This window comes from Thunnus maccoyii, chromosome 8, assembly GCF_910596095.1.
Source record: "Thunnus maccoyii chromosome 8, fThuMac1.1, whole genome shotgun sequence".
Lineage (NCBI taxonomy): Eukaryota > Metazoa > Chordata > Actinopteri > Scombriformes > Scombridae > Thunnus > Thunnus maccoyii.
Window position 1 is genome coordinate 11,321,885 of NC_056540.1, and position 20,458 is coordinate 11,342,342.

The 20,458-nt window shown below is 40.4% G+C and overlaps 1 protein-coding gene across 1 annotated transcript; it reads right to left on the reverse strand.

Annotated features, from left to right (window-relative positions):
• Positions 1-15,847: 15,847 nt before the first annotated feature.
• On the reverse strand, positions 15,848-19,442 carry drd1a (dopamine receptor D1a). Its single transcript, XM_042419624.1, has 2 exons — positions 18,720-19,442; positions 15,848-18,388 (listed from the first exon to the last, which is right to left on the reverse strand). Exon 2 carries the CDS (start codon positions 18,039-18,041, stop codon positions 16,920-16,922), a length of 1,122 nt encoding a protein of 373 aa, XP_042275558.1. The 5' UTR covers positions 18,042-18,388; positions 18,720-19,442; the 3' UTR covers positions 15,848-16,919.
• Positions 19,443-20,458: the final 1,016 nt, after the last annotated feature.

Here is a 20,458-nt window from a genome sequence, read left to right on the forward strand (position 1 = left end):
GGAGAAAGCTTGTTACCATTAGCACATATTTCACAGTCCATTTGCTCCCTTCCATTTTAAAATTAAACCCAGCATTAAGCTGATAGTGAGGTCTTTAATGGCTCTGATTGCCCAATAACCCCAGCCTCCAGTTTCACATGTTTTCGATGTGAAACCTTAGTGGAGAAAATGATCACAGCCTAAAGTGAAGCAGATGACCTCTAATTAATAAAGGTTGGGTATCTATAATGATTAATTGGTGCATACATATAAAATTAATATAAAGGCATTAAAATCCAAACAAAATAGACATGCAAATTTGACAAAGGACAATGTTATATTTATGGAAATACACTTAAAAACTTATTTAAATACTGACAAAACCGATCTGAGTTTCTCAGGCAGCATATTCAATGAGGATCCAAGTCATGCAATCTTCATATCCTCAAGTAACGAGAGCAGAAGCTCCAGAAGAGCTCACAGAGGCTTAAAAGTCTGCGTTTTGCATTTATGTTCATCGTTATATACCGTGAAGTAATCCTATATTTTATATTTATTAACTACTAGGAAGTGGATCATCTGGATGTAAAGCAAGACACGAACAGCAAGCCTTGGTCCTCACACAAAGGTCTTGCAATTCAGTCATATATCCACTGGGTGTAGCAGCTTCCCATCTGTTGCAGCTCACTGATTTCAGCAAGGCCTTATAATAGTCCTGACTACTCGCATATTAATGGACTTATTCTTGGCGTTTAAAAGACATTTCAGAACACTTTAGGTAACAACATATCATCTTAGATAGAAATTTACATGTTATCTAACTTGCGACTTACAGGCTCTTAGATAATGTCTGTTTAATTCATCATGAGTGCCTGAGTGAATAAAAGATGAGACTGTTCTGCGTTGTTGCATTGTGTGCCAGTGGTAAATGGCACGAGTTTGGGGATTGGGAATTTAGAGTTCAGCGTTGCAGGCCGGAAGCATTTAGGTCCTTATACATGCATCATTGCAAAGCAGCATTGCATCAATTATGATTTAGAATAAGATTGAAACTGATTGAGAATAAGTAGCTCTCCTCTCGTTTAATGTGATAAATACAGATATTCACTGGTAAGCAGCCGTCTAATTACTTATATGAGACTGGCATCTCATTTAACATGAATGCACACAATTTATGAACCAGTTTAATCTGTTAGAAATGTGTTTAAGGCAAAACAAAGCAGTCAGTGCCATTGTGTTTAAAGAAAAGAAAAGCCATGGAGAGTGAAAGTAGATTTTTACTCCACACACCTCAAACACCAGAGGAGTAAAAGCGTTGACATTTGTGATGTTCCAAGTGCATGCTTTCATCTCGTCTTCAAAGCTGTGGAACAGGTGTGTTTCTCTCAAACAATCCCTTCTCTATCCTTCATCTTTGCTGTAGATTTTTAGGTTTCTTCATCTCTAGACGCCTATTTTTCTTTCTCTGCACATTTCCATTCTGAGTCCTTGTATTTCCTGTTACATGAAAGGTTAGATGGACCTATTAACGATCATAATATAAAGAGGCACACAGTGAATCTTCATCACCTTGCTGTTAAATCAATGATCATGATGGCAAATTGGTGCCATGCTACAGTTTGTTGGGAAACTTGATCTGAACTGAAACACGCATGCTCAAACACACACTGGCGGACCTCGTCCTCTATGCTTAGAGCAGTTTCTGTCTTTTGTTTAGTTCTTTGAACTGGTTTTCAAGAGACGTTTCTCTCAATCAGGTCAGCCAAACAGCATGACCTATTTAAACATAAAAGAAACACCTAAAAGCTTTGGCTTTGAGGTTGTAAGACAGAAAGCCTCCTCTGGGGTTATGGGTGTTTTTTTGAAGATCTGGAGCACTGATGGCAACAAGGGGAAGAAGTCATCGCAGAAATGAGGACAACACACTCCAGGATGTTATTTTTTTTATTTGTGCTAATGTTCAGTGGCTTGAAACATACATAACATTTTCTCTCTCTCTCACCCTGTGTGTTTTTCTGTCTCTTTCATAAACTCTCAACCCCTGTGGACTTTTTTTTATTTCCCAGGGTATTATTGTAAGGAAAACTGTTCTTGCCCCCTGCAAAGCAGCAGCCTAGTGTTGCGTGCGTCGACAGGATGGTATGTGTGTCTACTCCTGTGGAGCCACAATGCTCTTTTGAAGGCCTGAGACGAACAAATCTGGGCTCAACATCGCTATTGATCTTTCAGACTAAAGAGCAGCAGGAACTTACATGTCAGGACTGCCGTGTATGATACTGTACATACGGTACATACTGTCCTCTTTCCTCCAGATTAGTCTCAGCGTAAACCCGCAAAGTACTGAACCTTTAAGATTATATATATTTATTATGTTCTGAAGTGACTCTTACAGATGGGACACACCAATGTCAACTGAATTAGCGTCTCACAGTGACATCCATACATTGCCCCATGGGAGGCTTATACCCCCCGTCCGAGCCTTTTCAGAGCAGTGCCATCTGTAGCCTTCACCATTGTCCGTGTCTCATCACAGATCTGTGCGTCCGCTCTGTCTCCTGGGATCCTGTGAGTCATCAATCTCCCCCATGGCCTCTATTGTACTGAAGGAGACCTAGCCCTCCAACACTTTCTTGTAACTTAATAACACACTCGCTGACATGAGATATGCACTCAGATACACAGAAAAACAAAGACTGATTCACACAGGCACATGCAATGGAGGTTAAATTCCACAGATGTTCTGAGCACTGAAATCTGAGTTACTGTAAATGTGGGAAAGAGCAACTGTGTTGTAACTCTCTGCAAAGGTCTCTGTTTACTTGTCAGCATGTTTCCATCCATCAACGTACTCTGAGAGATTTGTGTTTCACCTTTTTCCCCATTTTCCATCCACATTAACCGTGTACACATTACCAGATTTAATACAGGTAAATATGCACTTGTAGCAGGTCTTGTGAAGCATATAATTGAGCAAAGCAAGCCACATATTGAATTATTGATAAACAGAAGGTGGGCTAAGCAGGGGAGCAGACTTCCAGACAGGACAATTAAAGAAGATTAACATAGTCCTCAGAAAAAACATTCATCTCCACTTCCACATCTCCCCTGATGTTGATGTAAACCCCCTGAATACAAATCCTTTGTTTAAATAGGGGGATACAGTTGAATGTGTATTTGGTTTTACACTCTTGTCAGCCACGCTAGCAGTGTGGCTCTGCTGATGATGTTTTTTGTCAGGTCAGTGGGTCAGTCAGTCACTTCAGTCCAGAATGAAATATCCCAACAACTATTGGATGATTTCCCATAAACTTTGTTGCCCAAACAATGAATCCTAGTGACTGATGTTCCTCTAATGGTTCCTCTCACGCCACATGGCTTTAGACTCTTAAGAGTTGTTTGTTTAGATAACTTGTTGATATATCTAAGGATGATGTAAGCATATTAACCTATTAAATCACAGCTAATGCAAGAATTTTTATAATCTTCATGCACTACCATGCTATGAGCTATAAAAAGAAAAGAGATGAAGCGTCTTCAGATTAGTTGAGATAAGCATTTTACTCATAGAATGAATATTGTCTTTGCGCCTTCAGATGCTGATCCACAGACTCTACATGACGGCCTTCACTTTTTTCTTCTTGTCATGCATTAGAGCTGTCACACAGGGCTTATATGGCAGCACAGTGGTATAATGAGTACGGCGTCCTGGGTTCAAGCCCTCAAGCATCCACCCAACTGTCGTGTCCTTGAGCAACACGCTGGATCCCTACCAGCCCCAGGGAGGCTGTTCTGTAGCCGACCCCGACCTTTGACCTCTGTGAGGAGAAGAAGCAAGGAAAAGAGATTTTTCCTATGGGAGTCATATTACATTGTTACATGCACAGCAAGCCCTGAAGTGGCTCAGAGCATGTTACACGGGTTAGGTCACAGCTTTATTTCCTGTCATGTAGCTGCTGTATAAGTGTAGGAGACAGATGGCTGTATAAGCAAGGCTCTTCTCCTGCTCTGTTGGTGGTAATTCAACAACTTTTAACTAAAATAAAATCAAGTAACAGCCCCTCTCTTGTCTGAGTTTCTCTCTAAGTGATATCACTGAAGGTTAGAGAGCAGGCCTGCTTTTTCAGATGATTGTGAGAAGCTCAATTAAACAGGCTGCAGAAACAGAAGTGGTAAAATGTTTTTTTAGTTCCCTCACTATGACAAATGAGAGATCCCAAATCCTTGTTTCCTCAGTTCCCCAGCTGTGTCCATGTGTGTGTGAGTGTGTGTGTGTGTGTGTGTGTGTGTGCATCTACTTGTGCTCGTGTGGTCCCATCTGAACTTTCCAGAGGGTAAAAGAAGCTCCTGCTGTGCTCCTGTTTGACAAGTCCCTTCCTAAAATAGACCAAACTGTGTTTGCTGTCTGCGTCCCTCCTATGGAATTGAAAAAAACAGCACAAATGCACAGCCACAGTGCCATCCTGCTGCAATAATTAATGTTTGAGGTGTTTCTATTCCTGGCCCATCTGAGTGAAGCTGTCTCCCTCTCTGGTGTGATCCTGACCCTCCTCTCTCATCACATCTTTTCCTTTGTTCGTGTTTATTACTGGTGTAGTGATTCATTCATAGCTTCAAATGTCATTTTGAGAAGCATTGATCCGGCAAAAAAGAAACCTTAAAATAATAAAAGGACCTCATACGTACATATTTTTTGTGAAATGGAGCTCTGTAATCTCTAATCCAACAGTTCTTTGAGTTTGTTCTCCTCTGAAGGGAAGATCACACTTTGTTCTTCATAGAACTCTTATTCTTTACTTTAATTATTTTAAAATATCTATTCTAACCATCTATTGAACCAGTTTTTAAAAGCAACACAATATTTTATTTTTTTACTTTAAAAAAAGATAAGGGTTGCAAGTTGAACCAAATACGTCATGTGACATCACATCATTTGTCTGCACTTTCCAAAGCCGTTACTTGTGCCTAAGCCTGGTCAGGTTTAAGCACAAAAATCACTTGGTTAGGTTTAGGGAAAGATAATGGTTTGGGTTAAAATGTTCATTTTGTTAAGGTCAGAGAAACATGTGGTATGGTTTACAGTTACTGCTTCTTTAAAATTAGATGACCTATGTTGTCATAGCTACAATAATAACCACATGGTTAAGGTTAGGGGACGATCTATAGTGAAGTTTTTTACCAAACTTTTCCGACTAATGGTTGAAAATATGACATTTGTGGTTAGAAACAGGACGCAAACAGTGGTCTCCTGTAGTCCACTGTAGGTTTAATGCCTCCATCCAGGCCTCCTCCTCCAAAGGACATCTGTATACTGTGTCATCTGAACTGCACCACTGCTCTGGGTCATCATTGCTATGGCCACTAGGTGGCATCTGTCATTCAAACGTAACTATATGTTGTTTTTTGGGCGACTGACATTATGACTTACTGTGTTAGGCCTTTGTCTTTTTTCTTGGGAGGACAGTCTTGTTCACTGATGTATTCTTTTGTCAAAAGTTACCAAATCAAATCATGTTTACAAATTCCAATTGACGTGTAAAAAAAACCTCTGTGTAATCAAACTGGGACAACTGAAACATGAATTAATTAACATCACTTTTAAAACAAAGATTCACAACCCTAATTAGTTGTTATTATTGTTATTCCAATTTCAATTTTAAGCTTGAATGATCCTCCAGTTAAAATTGAAGAACAACTGCAGAATTTCAACATGAACTCTCACCTCTGTCTGTGTATCTCTCTCACTTCTCACGTACTTGCACCGTAATGTTACTGTTAGGAAATGGATGGTGTAAACAAGGTTATGTTTCAGTGTCTTTCTGAGCTTCAGCGTTCATTCCCTCAAAGAGAGACTGGACTGCAACTCCTTTAAACTCTTTAAACTTTAAAATTTCTTATCGTACGCTTTGTCACTATCTGCCTTCATTTTCTTCCAAAACTCTCCAACACGGTCTTTCTACTCTGCCGTCCTTATCTCCCTTCCCACTCGTCCTTCCTGCTCTTTCCGTCTCTCTGTTGGGGATGTTTGTTCAGCTTGTCACTGTGCCATCACTCGATGGGATGTCTGTTGCTGAGTGGTCTTCTGTACTATCCATCCGCTCTGTTAATCCCCTTTTCAGATGCACAGAGCAGAACCTAAAAAATATGCCTGGCTTTTATATTCTCCCAGCTATGGCTCTAGTTTGTGTTCACACCACTCTGTCCTGTCTGTTCTCCTATTCCTCCCAGATACATTCTAATCTGTGATTAACCGCATAATGACATTTTTTAACCATCCACAAAAACAGGAGATTGATCATTCATATAATGCTACAACCATGCTAAACTTAGCCTAACATTTGACCTAGTTATAAATTCACTGTAAACAGGGATGAGAACTAGAAAGGCTCAGCTTCAATAAGCTCCTCAGTTTCCTTTGTGCAATGCATTGTGGAGGTAAAGTAGGTAAAGCACATACTGACATGTTTGAGTTTACTTAACCCTTACATATTGCTCAAATTCTGTATAGTATAGAGCGGGTCATTTTTGACTCGGTTCAAGTATCGAAAATATTTTGACCCGGCTCAAGTATCCCTTTATAATTAGTACCTATACCAAATTTTGAACCAAAAATGTATTTTGCATCAATATATATCTTATCAGTCTTATAATAAATGGGTGATTCATCTTTCAATAATGTTTCAGAGAGCAGAGAGAGTGTTTTCTTTAGGTTTGACCATAGACTGTAAAAAATATGGACGTAGTCACTGTGACATCACCCACTGGTTTGTGGACTGCTGTTTTGAAGCTTAGAGTTAAGTGATTTGACCGTTGTTGTGGAATTTTCCATCTTTAGGGGTTATACTGGGTCAAGCATGGGCCTTGAGGTCACACTAATATTCTTAAGCAGAAGGAGAAATTTCCTCCTTTTCTGAGACTCAGAGTAACTGTGATGTTTGGGAAAACTGGAGCCACTCGGATAAAGAGTGAACAGCGTTGTCCCAGTAACCATGAACCATGAATACGTACACTCAAAGGCATAATCAGACATTCAAACCAGAATGTGCTGAAGCTCCATGCAATGTGACCTGAACTAACACGGGTAAAGTGCAGTTCCTTGTTTAGAAACTGAATGAGCCAATAAGACTAATTATTCATATCGTGAGATGATTTGTTGGGGTTAAAGACTAAAGTCAGACCTACAGAGGTCAGAACGGGAAAAGACGACATCTTGTGCGGAACACCTTGATGTTTACTGTTTCTGTTCTCCGCTTGGCTAAGTGTTTCAATAAATATTCTCAGCATAAGACATCAAGTCATCATTTTCTTCTACCTGAGGTGTTGACCAATGCTCAGAATTTCTACACAACAACCATCACCCTCTTGGATTTGCCATCACCATCTTTGATTTTTGGAGCCAGAAGTGACCATATTTGGAGGAGAGGTTGGAGCTGACCTTAGTGCTAGCTGCTAGCTTGGTTAGCATGGTGCATTTACAGTCTATGGTTAACTGTGTTAATGCAAATGCTAATTTTTGCTAGCGAAAAATAGAACCATTAAAACAAAATGTACTTACTGGAAAAACTGAACAGCCGACTCCTTAGAGAGTCTTTTAGTACAACCAAATGCTAAACAAGACTTTTTTAGGCGACCTAAATGTTACAATTAACTTTCATTAACTGAAAACACACGGTGAAATAGTGGCAGCTACGCCTTTACTCTGTGAATCTGGGGTTATGCCACGGTTACGTTATGCAATCAGCGCTGTTGCCATGGTAGTAACTTGTCAATCACAAGGTAGCCACACCCTAAAGCACACACTGTTTTATTGTCTGTTTTACTTTAAATGGGACCATAATTTACGAAATGAACAGCATGATGTATTGAAGAAGACTTGAAACTAGCGATTGAGATCATAAACACATTAGGTGTTTACTGAGGTAATAAATCAATTGAGAAGTAGGGTCATTTTCTCATAGACTTCTATACAATCTGACTTCTTTTTGCAACGGGTGGAGTCGCCCCCTGCTGGCCAATAGAAAGAATGCAGGTTTAAGTCACTTCCGCATTGGCTTCACTCTTCAGACTGGGAGCTACCTGCTTGGGCTTGACACTATTTGTTTTTAGTAAAGGTGAAGGATGCAACGTTTTTGAATGGTAAGTTTCATTATAGCCATTAAAACCATCAATCAACACTGCCTGTTAACCACATGCTCTTCTTTTCTGTCAGTTCTACTCAACTCTGAACTGAGTGTAACAGTCATAAGACAGAACAACAAACTGGTTTGCACATTTCAAACTAACAAAACTGCAAAAAAAAAACCCAAAACATTACTTTTGCAGTCCTTTTTTGTTGTGCAGAAGTTGCGTCTCCCTCTTTTTTGTCCCCTTATGGCAACTGTGGGACTGCAGACTGATTAGGGCAAGATTTGGACTACTGTGCTTCTGTGGCTGGCATGTGGGGAAGGTGGCATTGCCTTTACATGAGAGAAGTCACGAGGACCTTTCCTCTATTTTCTAATACTCTCTCTTCAACTCAGTTTCTCCTTTTTTGTCTCGGAATAACAGATCCACCAAATCACTCCTTCCACTTCACAAATCAGTGAAAAAGGGGCTCAGGTCCTTTTTATAGTCCTATGAAAGTTGCCTTCCACTACAGGGTGGACTTTGTTGGACAACCACTTTGTATAGGCTTGTTTGCAGGTGCAGATGCCCACCTAGGTGGGAACCCTGTGTAAGTGTAGCAATATGTTGGCAACATGGGCAGTTCTTGTGACAGTGTCAAGGTCCCTGTTGAGCTCTGTCCCCACTGTCCCAATGACTGAAATACACATACATGCTAATTTATAGTTTCACTGTTTTAAGATTCCACATAATCAGCCTTTACCTTGATTTGACCCCCTCTAGTGACTTTAAAATCCCTCTGAATAAATACGGGTCAAATTTGACCAAGAACACCCTCTATGTACAAATATTCATACCAGCTGCACAAAAAATAAATAATTTTGAAATATTTCTATTTTTGTGAAAATAAATCTTTCAAACTCCACATCCCGAGACTGTAACACAGACTTTCTGTTAAAACTTTTAAGTCTCAAGCTCAATCTGAGCCCGACTGAATACATAACCCTGATGACATCATCAGGGTTATGTTTTCAAATTTGAAATGGCTCCCTCCAGTGCCTCTTAAAACATTATCCAACTTTTTTCACATGCTATGTAGTACCAAACTGTGTATGACTAAACTGAACTTAATGACAAAATTAAAGGGGCACTCTTAGGGTGTCCTTTTAATTAGTCTTTTTTGCCAGTGTGAACATGCAAAAAAAGATGCAAAAACCCTACATAACGCTGTGTTGAATTATTATGTTGTATGGGCCACAGCTTTGGAGAAGTTTGTTAGAATAGGGCAGAAACACAGTGAGCTGTCATTATAATGTCAAACCAATACAATTTTGTAAGATAGAGATCTTGTTTGTACCCAGACAGAAAGCTAACCTATTGCACTGAATTGGTAACCAGATGTTTTCAACTCAGCTGCTCCAGGGTTTGTTGTTTTTTTGATGAGAATTCCTCCAGACATCTGTGAGCTTGGAAAGATGGAGGTGTAGCTATATGAGATTACAGTAACTTCAGCAAGTGGATGAAGCCAGAGTTGACACATTTATGAAACTGTATGAATCGTCACCGCATGTGGTCGTTCCACTGAATAATGAAACTGCGGCACATTACCATTTCTAGGTGCCACGCGAGTTATGCCGTTAGGGTCCCAAACATGCTTTGTTTTGTACTTTTCATTCAATATCAGTGACTGGCTTTTTATCAAATGGTTTTGAAAATCAGTAGCTGACATAATTACACAGTATCTAACATTTTAAAGGAGGAGGCTGCAGAAAGTCTTTATTTTTCCTAATGTCAACAAATCCCATAAAAAGACCCACAATGAAATGATCCTACTAACAAACAGGCCTATTGTCCATGTAGCCAAAACCTGATATATTTTATTCCTTTCTGCCATAGAGCTCCCTTAATCTCAGAAATGACTAAAAACACATAAATGAGCCACACTGTTGCACTGGATGTCATGTCCCCTCATTATCACAAACATTGGCACTGTAGTTTATTTTGAATCAATCCCACATACACCCCCCTGGGGCTGGAAATATACTCACTGGTGCAGCTGAAAATAGTCCCCAACAAACATTTTTTCCTATTGTATGAACATTTGCTAAACATTACAGGTTTTAGCTGTTTTAGGAAACTGCTGGGCCCTTTTTAAAAATGAAACTACATATTTGTGAACTGTTCTTAAAGATTTACATCTTGATTTTGGTTGGTTTTGCTCTTCTTGGACAATAAGAAAAATTATAAAGTAACACAACCATCAACTCTCATTCCTCTCATGGTCAGCACTGTTTGGTAACACACTCAGGCCAGACAGTCAGCAGCCCTCATCTACCTCAACCCAGTTGGATTGGCTGTGTCAGTAATCACTCTGTTGCTCTGTCTCTGTCAGTTCCTGCTGCTGAAGTTGTTCTCTTAAAGAGATAAGACACATCTGCTCTCCCCCATAAGCTAGCTGATTAGCATTAGCATCGTCACAATTCACCCATGGGGCATCCTACCAGCATGAGCATTAACATTGGCCATCATTAATAGCATGATCTCCACTCAGAGCCGTCTCTGCCAGACAGCACCTCTCTCCAGCTAAGCTGCTGGAGTGGACATCACCCCTGCTGAAAACACTATTCATCAGCCAGCCTCATTTGCACCCGGCTTATTATTCATTGTATAATTTGATCTGCGTTCACTGACTTTGTCTTAGTACTCATTTAACATGCCTCGGTGACGTTTTCTACTCTGCCTCACTGACAATCTGTGTTGGGCCAGAGATGAGGGGGATATGAGCAATTATACGGTCAATACATCAAATCTGTCTTTTTTTCTCTAGTGGATTTGATCGGGTCAAATTTAGCAAAGACCAAGGTCACCTCATCTCCATTTTTGGCCTATCTCCAGTAGAGGTCACTCCATGACATAGTATGACACTGCAAACTGTATCCGTTTATGAAGGATTATATTCTCTGATATTTAGTTTAGCTGATTTAGGCAACAAAACAGGTACTCTGAACAGGACTCTCACTTTCTGCCACATACTGAAGGTTGGGATATTAAAGGAAAAGCATGATTTAATAAGTGGAACAGCATAATGAATGCAGATGCATCCATACAAGACAGAGGGGTCACTGAATGGTTTGATGAGTGTGAAAATTATGTGAATCATATTCTGTGGCCTTCACAGTCACCTCAACCCAAGAAAACACCTATGGGAGATTTTGGAGCGACATGTTACACCTTGAGCCAACTTGAGCTACATGGCAGTTCAAGTTGGCCCAACACTTTACTAAGACAATTTGTCTTGGTTTTTCCTTTAATCTGATAATTTTTAATGTCACATTCATATTTTTGCATGTGGAAAAAGATCTAAAAGTCAGGGACTTCCCAGTAGTTGTGTGCATCCCCTCCTCTCCCACTGTAATAATTCTCCTCTATGCTGTCCTCTCTCTCTGAGGAGCCCTCTATGATTGTCTCATTTCCCCCCGTTCCCTTGCTCCTTTCCCAGTGGTGGGGTCAGAGGGCCTGTCCTCTCCACTGGAGCAAGTTAGAGTGACGAATGGCAACACAGCACTGCCAGCGGCCCACAGCACAAACAGTAAACAGAGTGAGGGTGGAGGAGGAGAGTAGAGGGGTGTGATAAGAAAGAGAAATGAAGAGCAAGACCAAACAAGGGAGAGGAATGGAGGAGCTTGCCACAAATTACAAACACTAAAGGTCAAAAGATATGCAGGTGATTTCCAGCAGAGGCTCATGTATCGGGTTTTTTTTAAACGCTCGATGAAATATCCTGTTGCTGAAATCTGATCTGTGTTTACATACTTTTGAAATGTATTCAACGGTCTACAACGATTGCCTCTTTCAACCGTGAAATAAAGTAATTTCAACTAGATGAGTGTGTGTGTGTGTGTGTTGCAGTAGTGTGTGTGTGCTTGTTTTGTTAATGTCCTCCCACTCTGTCAGTTGAAAATGGATATATAGCATCTGTTCACCTCACCAAAGAGACCAGACATGATCAAACAGAGTGGCAGCAATTTTCAACATGCAAAGCGCATTCATGTCTGTCAGCATGTAACTGCGTTGACGCACTTTGATCAGAGTCACCAACACGCTCATTCTCAATTATGCTTATCTTGGTGTCGTGTGAGGTATTAAAAATGCATTAGGCTCCAGCCCAATTATGATAGCTCTGCCAGTTGTGAATAATACATATTTAATAGAGAGTAATACAGGTTATTGCAAACTGTTTAATTGCATTTTAATTCCCTAAGACCCCATCTGGCCTGAAGAGAGTTGGGTGTCAAGGAAATCATTGACTACATTAAAAATCCACTTTCTCATGGCCAGGTGTGCCTGTCTATAAGCAACCAGCATGTGACCACAGGAGACACTTTATTATAGATGTAACAGCAGTCTGACTTTGGTGATACTTGTGGGTTATGTGTTATTTACAGAGCATCATTTGAGTCTTTTTTTAAATTGCCATTGCTTGATACTTACATAAGACGCTGTCTCTCTCCTTGCCCCTTTCTTTCTCTCTCCCTGTCTCAGTAAATCATTTCCTAAGGGCCAGTCATTAGCATCATCTGAGGTTGCCATGTCTAACATCACTTCTCCAATGTGCCAATCTAAAAAGACAGCATCGCTTTGAGAATCTCACAAGTTCCACTGGGAAAAAAAAAAAAAAAGATAGCAAAAGGAAACATTCTTTGTGTTTACAGAGAGCAGTTGACATTGCAGGGTCTCTGGAATGGGCGCTGGAGCAGGTGATAGTAGCGCTGCATCACACTCACACACACACACACACAAGAACACACACCCTGTCTTGTTGCCACTTCAGCCATCACTCTGAATGATGTCAGTCAAATTAATTGCTGTTCCCTTCCTGTGGCACGCTTGAGGAGGTTTCACAGAGGCAAGGACAGTCCTGGGCCCAGAGAAAGCAGGCTTTAAAGGACAACTTTGTGTGTGTGCATGTGTGTGAGCGTTTATAGGAGAGAGAGAAAGAGAGAGAAAGAGTTATCATCACAGTAATTACAGTTTTTCATATTTCTAATGAGCATGAACTTAATTTGATTAAAAGATCTGTCCTCTTAATCTTTTGAGAGTTGCTGTTTAATGAGAGTCGTTTGTGATTTTATCACATAATCACTTTAAAATGCTCGTCTGACAGCACATAGCACGTAATACTGAGATTCATCTCATTCTGACTTTTATGGTTATGAAAGACCAGGCACATCTACAGAGATACTCGTTAGCTTTAATAAACAAAAACGTAATACCAGATCCACTTAGTTTTTTGATTAATTTATCATTTCAAAAGTAGCCGCTGTGCTGAGGCAGATCTGGGACTATTAAATAAAAATCCATCGCATGTCCTCGTCACCACTCTACTCTCCCTTCACACTTCAACTACCTTGATTCCCCTCTCACTCTCCATCTGAATATATTAGGGCGTGTAAGTTCTCATGACAGGTGTATCCTTAATATACAAAGTTACTGGGCCACTGAAAACTACCATTTATAATTACTTCTGTCTCCTCTTATGACCCAACACTCATGTTTAGCTTTTAGGCATTGTTTCAAGAGTTCAGTCAATCATTTGACGGTGAAAAACAACTTTATTGCAATGAATGAAAGAAATAAAGCTAATAGAGATAAAGGGATGCCACAGTGGGTGCTCTGCTGTATTATTTCAGGCTATTCACTACTCCAGATTGGGCCTTTCACTTTGCTAATGATAGCAATACATCACCAGACACAAGTGACCCATGAACACCAGAGTTATGTGAGAGTGAAATTTTGGAAGTGAGACACAGCTGGTCCCGGTAGGTTTTGCCCTTCAGACTCTGGTGTGAAATGCGCTTCAGGAAGTTTGATGTGTGGAGGTCAAAGCTTTGCAGCCAATCACACACAGATATAACACACAGTGGATTTCATGAAAGTGAATGAATACACTTTTATTAAGCTGTGCATTGAGATGTTTCCACATAGCTGAAGCACACACTGCACAACTGTTTGGTCTGATGGTTTATTCTGTTATGAATGTGAAATAACATCATGTCAACCTTCTATAACATCTGCATATTCTAAAGAGATCGTTTTTAACCAAGTACACACATCTATGACTTTTGTTTGCTTAATGAATAATCACTGTAGCTAACTGATGAAGCAAGTTAGCACATAAATAAGAGCTACGGCTCACCAAATTAGAGTAATGATGATGGCAACACATCCCGTTCAGAGTATTACCCCATACAATGCTCATTTAAAAGGATGATTCCATTGTTTTTTCATTTGTTTGAGTTTTTTGCAACCTGGGTCTCATAGTTTTGGTTATCATTTATAATATAAAGATATAAATATAATATTGTACTTACCAGGTTAAAGGAATATTGAGGGAAATGTGCTTATTTGCTCTCTTGCCAAGAATTAAAGGAAACGATCAATACCACTCTCATCTGTCTTGCAAATATGAAGGTACTGCCAGGAAATGGTTAGCTTAGCTTAGCATAAAGACTGGAAGCAGGGGGGAACAGCTAGCTTGACTCTTTCCAAAACCAGTCTGCCTACCAGCACCTAAGCATCTAAGGCTCACTAATAAACTTGTTATGACTTACTTGTTTAATCCAAGTGCAAACATGACAAGCTGTGGTTTTATGGTGGGTTATATGAGAGATCGAGCTCGGTGATTACCTGGAGTGTTGTCATCACTATGAGGGTGCCAGCCACTGCAGGAAGTCAGGCAAGAAAGTTAAAGTGTACTTTCCAAAGTCTCAAACTATTTCTGCAACTGCTGCTGTAATCACACCACTGATCAGATTACAGCTTCACCAAACTTGTATGGAGGAGTAAATGAAGTCACCCAAACTGTCTAATTTAAACATCCATCACAGTTTATGACAGACCAACTTCCCCATTAAAGTCAGCCTCTCTCTTTCTCTACTCGGAATTCGACATTTGTACTACAGTACCATTGATATATGCATGGAAAATAATATAGGAATATTTGATCTGTAATTATCTGTTTGAATTCAAATTTCAGTGTGTAACAGCACAGGTCCGTACCTTGCACTCCAGCAGTTGGTGTTCCTAAAATGCCATGTCCATCTGACCTCATTGTGTGCTCTGTTGCCTTATCAGTAAACTAGGCTAATGTTGTTCTCTTGCCCAACACAAAGTGGAGAAAACTAAGAAGCGGTGTTGAATGGTTAATTATGTCACCACACCACCTGAGTAATGTGAGGAAGCATTTTGGATTAAAAAATCATGGATAGGGGTAGGGTTGTTTCCTGACTGTAAAATGCAACTGGATTGCAGTAATGTTAGCTTGTAACTCAAGCAAGGAAGCAGAGGCACCGTGAATGAATGGAAAAATTTGTTCTCTGCAACTTAGTTTAGCATTGGACTACATAGGTTTGAATTATTTCAAATAAGTTACGTGTAAACTCTAATCACTTTTTTTGTGACAGCCCTTGTGTGCTCACAATTTTCTTGCGCTCACATTGGTTTTCCCTCCAAATGAAGTTGTGCTGATAATCTGGATCAACTGTTTGTTTATTTACAACCTGTCTTATCTTCTGGCTGCTTGTGTTTCTTGACCCGTCGGACTTAATTTCAGTGATGTCACTGTGTGCCCAGACCTTAGCAGTTAGTTTGGTAAGTAAAATGTTATTTCAACCATTATAAATGATGTCTAAAACAATGAAGATAAGACCAAAGTTGTTAAACCAGAATTATCCTTTAATTATTCAGTTTAAAGAGCAAATTAATTTACTCAAACATAATACAATCAATCATAATTCTGTTATCAGCCCCTAAACACGCATAATAGTCAAAGACATCACAAGTCGAGCATAACTGTTGTTCAGGTCTTTGCCTGTTCTTCAAAAGAAGTCATCATCTCTTGTTTATGAATACAGGACACATAAACTAATATGAGACACTCATCCATAAAACCACTTCAAGCACTGAGGCAGAAATAATTAACAATGTGTCTGCCAAGTACATTTGGTTTGAAGTCATAAGGATTTGACATTTGGATGGGATGTAAAATAATATTTGTGAACCAATGTCAACAATAAGATACAATCAGCTCTTTGACGACCTGCACTTTTAACAGAAATTCAGATCACATTTTTAAGTGTCCGCTTTTAAAATCACATTAACAGATTAAGCTGGATGTAAAATCAAATCTGTTTTCATTCTAGCTTCAATATTAAGTCACTTTTGGATGTATTTTACCTACATGTTCATCAGTGTAGAAACATGATTTGGTTTGACGCTTTACCACTGGAATCCTTGCAGAGCACAGGACGTTAACGTAATTTCGTAATGCAACATATTTCTGTTGTGTAGTGTGCATGCTGTGTGCTGCAGTTACGCTGTATTTGCAGGAGCATGTTTTGACAGTGTTTGTGTTTGTGTACGTGTGTGTGATGGTACTGAAGAGAGCGGTGTCTGACAGCATTAGGGTGTGTGCTGCCCAGTCATGGGATTATCTAACCCACGGGCGTGTCAGCACCGTTGCGCTCCCAGCTCCCTGGCACAACAACGGAGAGTCTTAATCTCAATCCCCAAATCCCCTCTCCTCATCTAGGAGCTTCCTCCATCTGAAGACATTGTATCGACCACATCGAGCACGGCACGCTCACTCTGACAGTCTGCACACAGCCGGGCCACTCGCCCAATGCAAACATGGGTACATGTAGGGTCATCATATCCTTCAGTCACAGTAAGAGTTAGCACAGAGAGCAGCGTCCTAGTTTGAAGTTGATCAGACCGGCCTCAGCAGGAACGCTTGTACTCTTAGCATTAAGGATGAGTCATTACTGTTAGAGAGTCATGAGTCATTTCTTGTTTAGACTGACCGTCTCTATGTTGTGGCCTACTGGATACAATCTGTGGCAGCCCAGCAGGATAGAGAAGGCCTTGCGGAAATCTGCATTGAAGGCATAGATGATGGGGTTGAGGGAGGAATTAGCCCAGCCGAACCATATGAACACGTCAAACGTGGTGGGGCTGATGCAGGGGAAAGCCTCCCCTCCGCTTGACTGCTCGCAGAAGGGCACCATGCAGTTGAGGATGAAGAATGGGAGCCAGCAGCACACAAACACCCCCATGATCACAGACAGTGTCTTCAGCACCTTGGTCTCCCTCTTGAATGTCATTTTGAAAGAGCTTTCAGACTCTGCGATGCTGGAGCCCCCACCCATGCTGTCATGTCTGTTCTTGGCATTTTCGGCGGCTCGTTCCAGTGCAGAGATCCTCCTGATTTGTCTGTGGGCTATGCGGTAGATCTGGGTGTAGGTGGCCACCATGATGGCCACAGGGATGTAAAAGCTTATGAGAGAGGTGGAAATGGCATAAGTCCTGTTTAGGCTTGAGTCACAGTTCTCTGAGCTTTGGTAAGAAGTAGCGTTTGATCCCACAGGGTCAGAGGACCCAGTGAGAGGGAGGAGAGAAGCCTTTGTTTGGGCCTTGTGCCAGTTTAGTTGCACCGGGATGAAGGAAATGAGGACAGACAGCGTCCAGGCCACGCTGATCATCACATAGGCCACTCTGGGTGTCATTTTCCTCTCATAGCGAAAGGGGCTGGAGATGGCCCAGTAGCGGTCCAGGCTTATCACACAAAGGTTCAAAATGGATGCCGTGGAGCACATAATATCAAAGGCCACCCAGGTGTCACAGAAGGATCCGAATGGCCAGAACCCTGCGATCTCTGTCACCGCCTTCCACGGCATTACCAAAATGGCAACCAAGAGGTCTGACACCGCCAGCGAGATCACAAAAAAGTTGGTTACTTTGGAGCGCAGATGGCGGAACTTGGTGACAGCAGCGCAAACTAGCGTGTTTCCCAGCAAGGTCGTGAGGATGAGCAGCGAGAGGAAACAACCAGTTAGGACGCGGCTTGATGGAGCCTCATCCAAAAACCCATTGTCGATGACAGTCGTAAAGTTCATGAGATCCATCCCTGTACATGTGGGGAGTGTTCATTTAAGTCATGCTGAGGGGACGTCCTACATTATATCCACAGGATCAGAATCTAGGAGGCTCCTGAAATGCAAAAAATCTCCATCATTGTGTTTTCTAATAAACGATGAAGGATGAGTTTTTTGAGGCAAACCCTCTTGGGGCCAGACATTAGCCCCCTGACTTTGTAAATTAGATTTGACATCGTTTGAGCAGCACTGCTGAAGAGGTAGTGGTAACTTAATTCTTAAGTGGAATGGCCAGATGTCTGTCTGCTCAGTTTGTAAGTCCCAAATCTCTGCAATTTCAGGAATCCTCTGTCTGCTCACTCAAGTCACCAGCAGCCCTGTGGATTAAAGAAATGAATTAAAAACATTGGATATATCTGTATTAATTTAGATAATAGTTGTTACCATCAAAGTGCAACATTGTTTACATTTTTTATCTTTTTTTGTGGTTTCTTGATTATGTAATCTCTGATGATACTTACTCGTGTAGAGCATATTATATATTTATAATAATCCTATTTTCAAATAGCATGCTGCATAGGCTATTACTGTCAAACCAGGATCTTCCCATGAGTGCATTGTAATTACTAAAGCATGACTCATTATCAAGAGTCACACCTTCCCACGTACATAAACAAAATGCTCTTTTTCCATCATAGTCTTACTCACAGAGACGTGGTCAGCTGTTGCTTGATACTGGGTTTTTTTTTAAAAAGAAAAAGAAAAAAAAATTCCCATCGCTTCCATCAAAAAACTTCAGTGCTCAAAGTCCGTCTGAAGGGCATCAAGTCTCCATGTCAGATAAAAACAAAACAAACAGTCCGATTATATCCTCGGTGGCTCCACATAGCTGGCTGTTGTTCACGATTAAATAATACACACAACATCATCATCATCACCATCACAGCTCTGGCTGCGTCCTCCTGCAGCTTCAGCGCGCGTCTGCGGGCAAATCCCGGAGTCTTTGCGCTCCCGCGGCTCAGTTTCACATCGGCGCTCTGACGTTGTCCCATTCAAGAGTAAGTGAAGTAGGAATTAAAGCACGTGACTGTGGCCTTTGGTAACCATCCTTGCTATACTGCCTAATGTACAGTAAGATACAGCAGGTAACACTAGATTTATCTTTAGTGTCCACTTGTGCTGAGATTAGAGGTTAAAAGTGTCACAGTTCCGATTAAACCGTCCCATATCGCCACTTTAATACCCAGTGATTTCTCTTAATTTGACTTTATTCAATCTGCACTGTGGTTTAGTTTAATTAAATTAAGATGCAGGTTACAAAACTCCATCAGGACATGAGGGCAAACACGTAGGGTAGTGGGTCGCTGAGGCCACCTAATGGAGAAAGAGAACAATTGCTTCTGTAGATGGAAATAAAGGTGGAGAAACATAAATCCTCGCTGTGAGGGATTTTACTTCTGTGAAGGGTTTTAATGAATGAAATGGAGATTTCATGAAAGACAGGTTTATGCCCAGACAGAAGATTAGAAGATTATGCCAGAGTTTTCATGTGCAGACCAATGTCACCTTCAGCCGCAGTCATCATTTCTGTCTGCTCTGACTGATAAATTGTGCAGTGCTTGTAAAAATCCTGGCAATATCTGTCAGCATACCCCTAGTGCCCAGTTGTTTTTTTCAGTTCAAGCTGGTATCTTGCATGCAGAGCATCATGGGATGCAGAAACAATCGTGACATGCCAGCTGTCACCTTACAGTGATGTAAGTACTTCTGACAGGAGGAAAAGAAACAGCTTTTACCCTTTTCCTTCACATACATTCACATTAGAAGTACATTAATAGATGGGCTAAAGCCATGAGACCTAAGGAATGATGCAAATAAGTGAATAAAATAAGAAAAAACATACTATATGTTTGCCATATGCCATATTTTCCATCTGTCACTTTGCTCTTTAATCCTTAATCCAAATTATACAGCAAAAAAAACCAGTAAACACATGGGGGATATTTCATTATTAAATTATGATTAAGCCTTAATATTTTTTTTTATTTTTACGGTTTCAGTATTTAAGATGTAAATTTAGCTTTTCAAGTATTGGTGCCTGTTTTTTGTAACAAAGAAATAGAACACACCTCCATTAATTTAATTTAATTTAATTAATTTGTCCATTAATTTAATTAGATTATATTGATTTTAAATTTAAAAAAAGTAAATTTAACTATTGGATAGTTGATTAATGCGGTTTCAGAGCTTCAGCTTCGCAAATGTGAGACTATTCTGCTTTTTTTGGTCATATTTGACAGTAAACTGAATATCTTTGAGTTTTACATTGTTGTCGGATGAAACAAAATAATTCAAGATGTCATCTTGGTCTCCTGGAAATGATACCGTACATTTTAAATTAAAATAATAATTTTCTGGCGTTCTATAGAAAAAAAATGTATTAATTG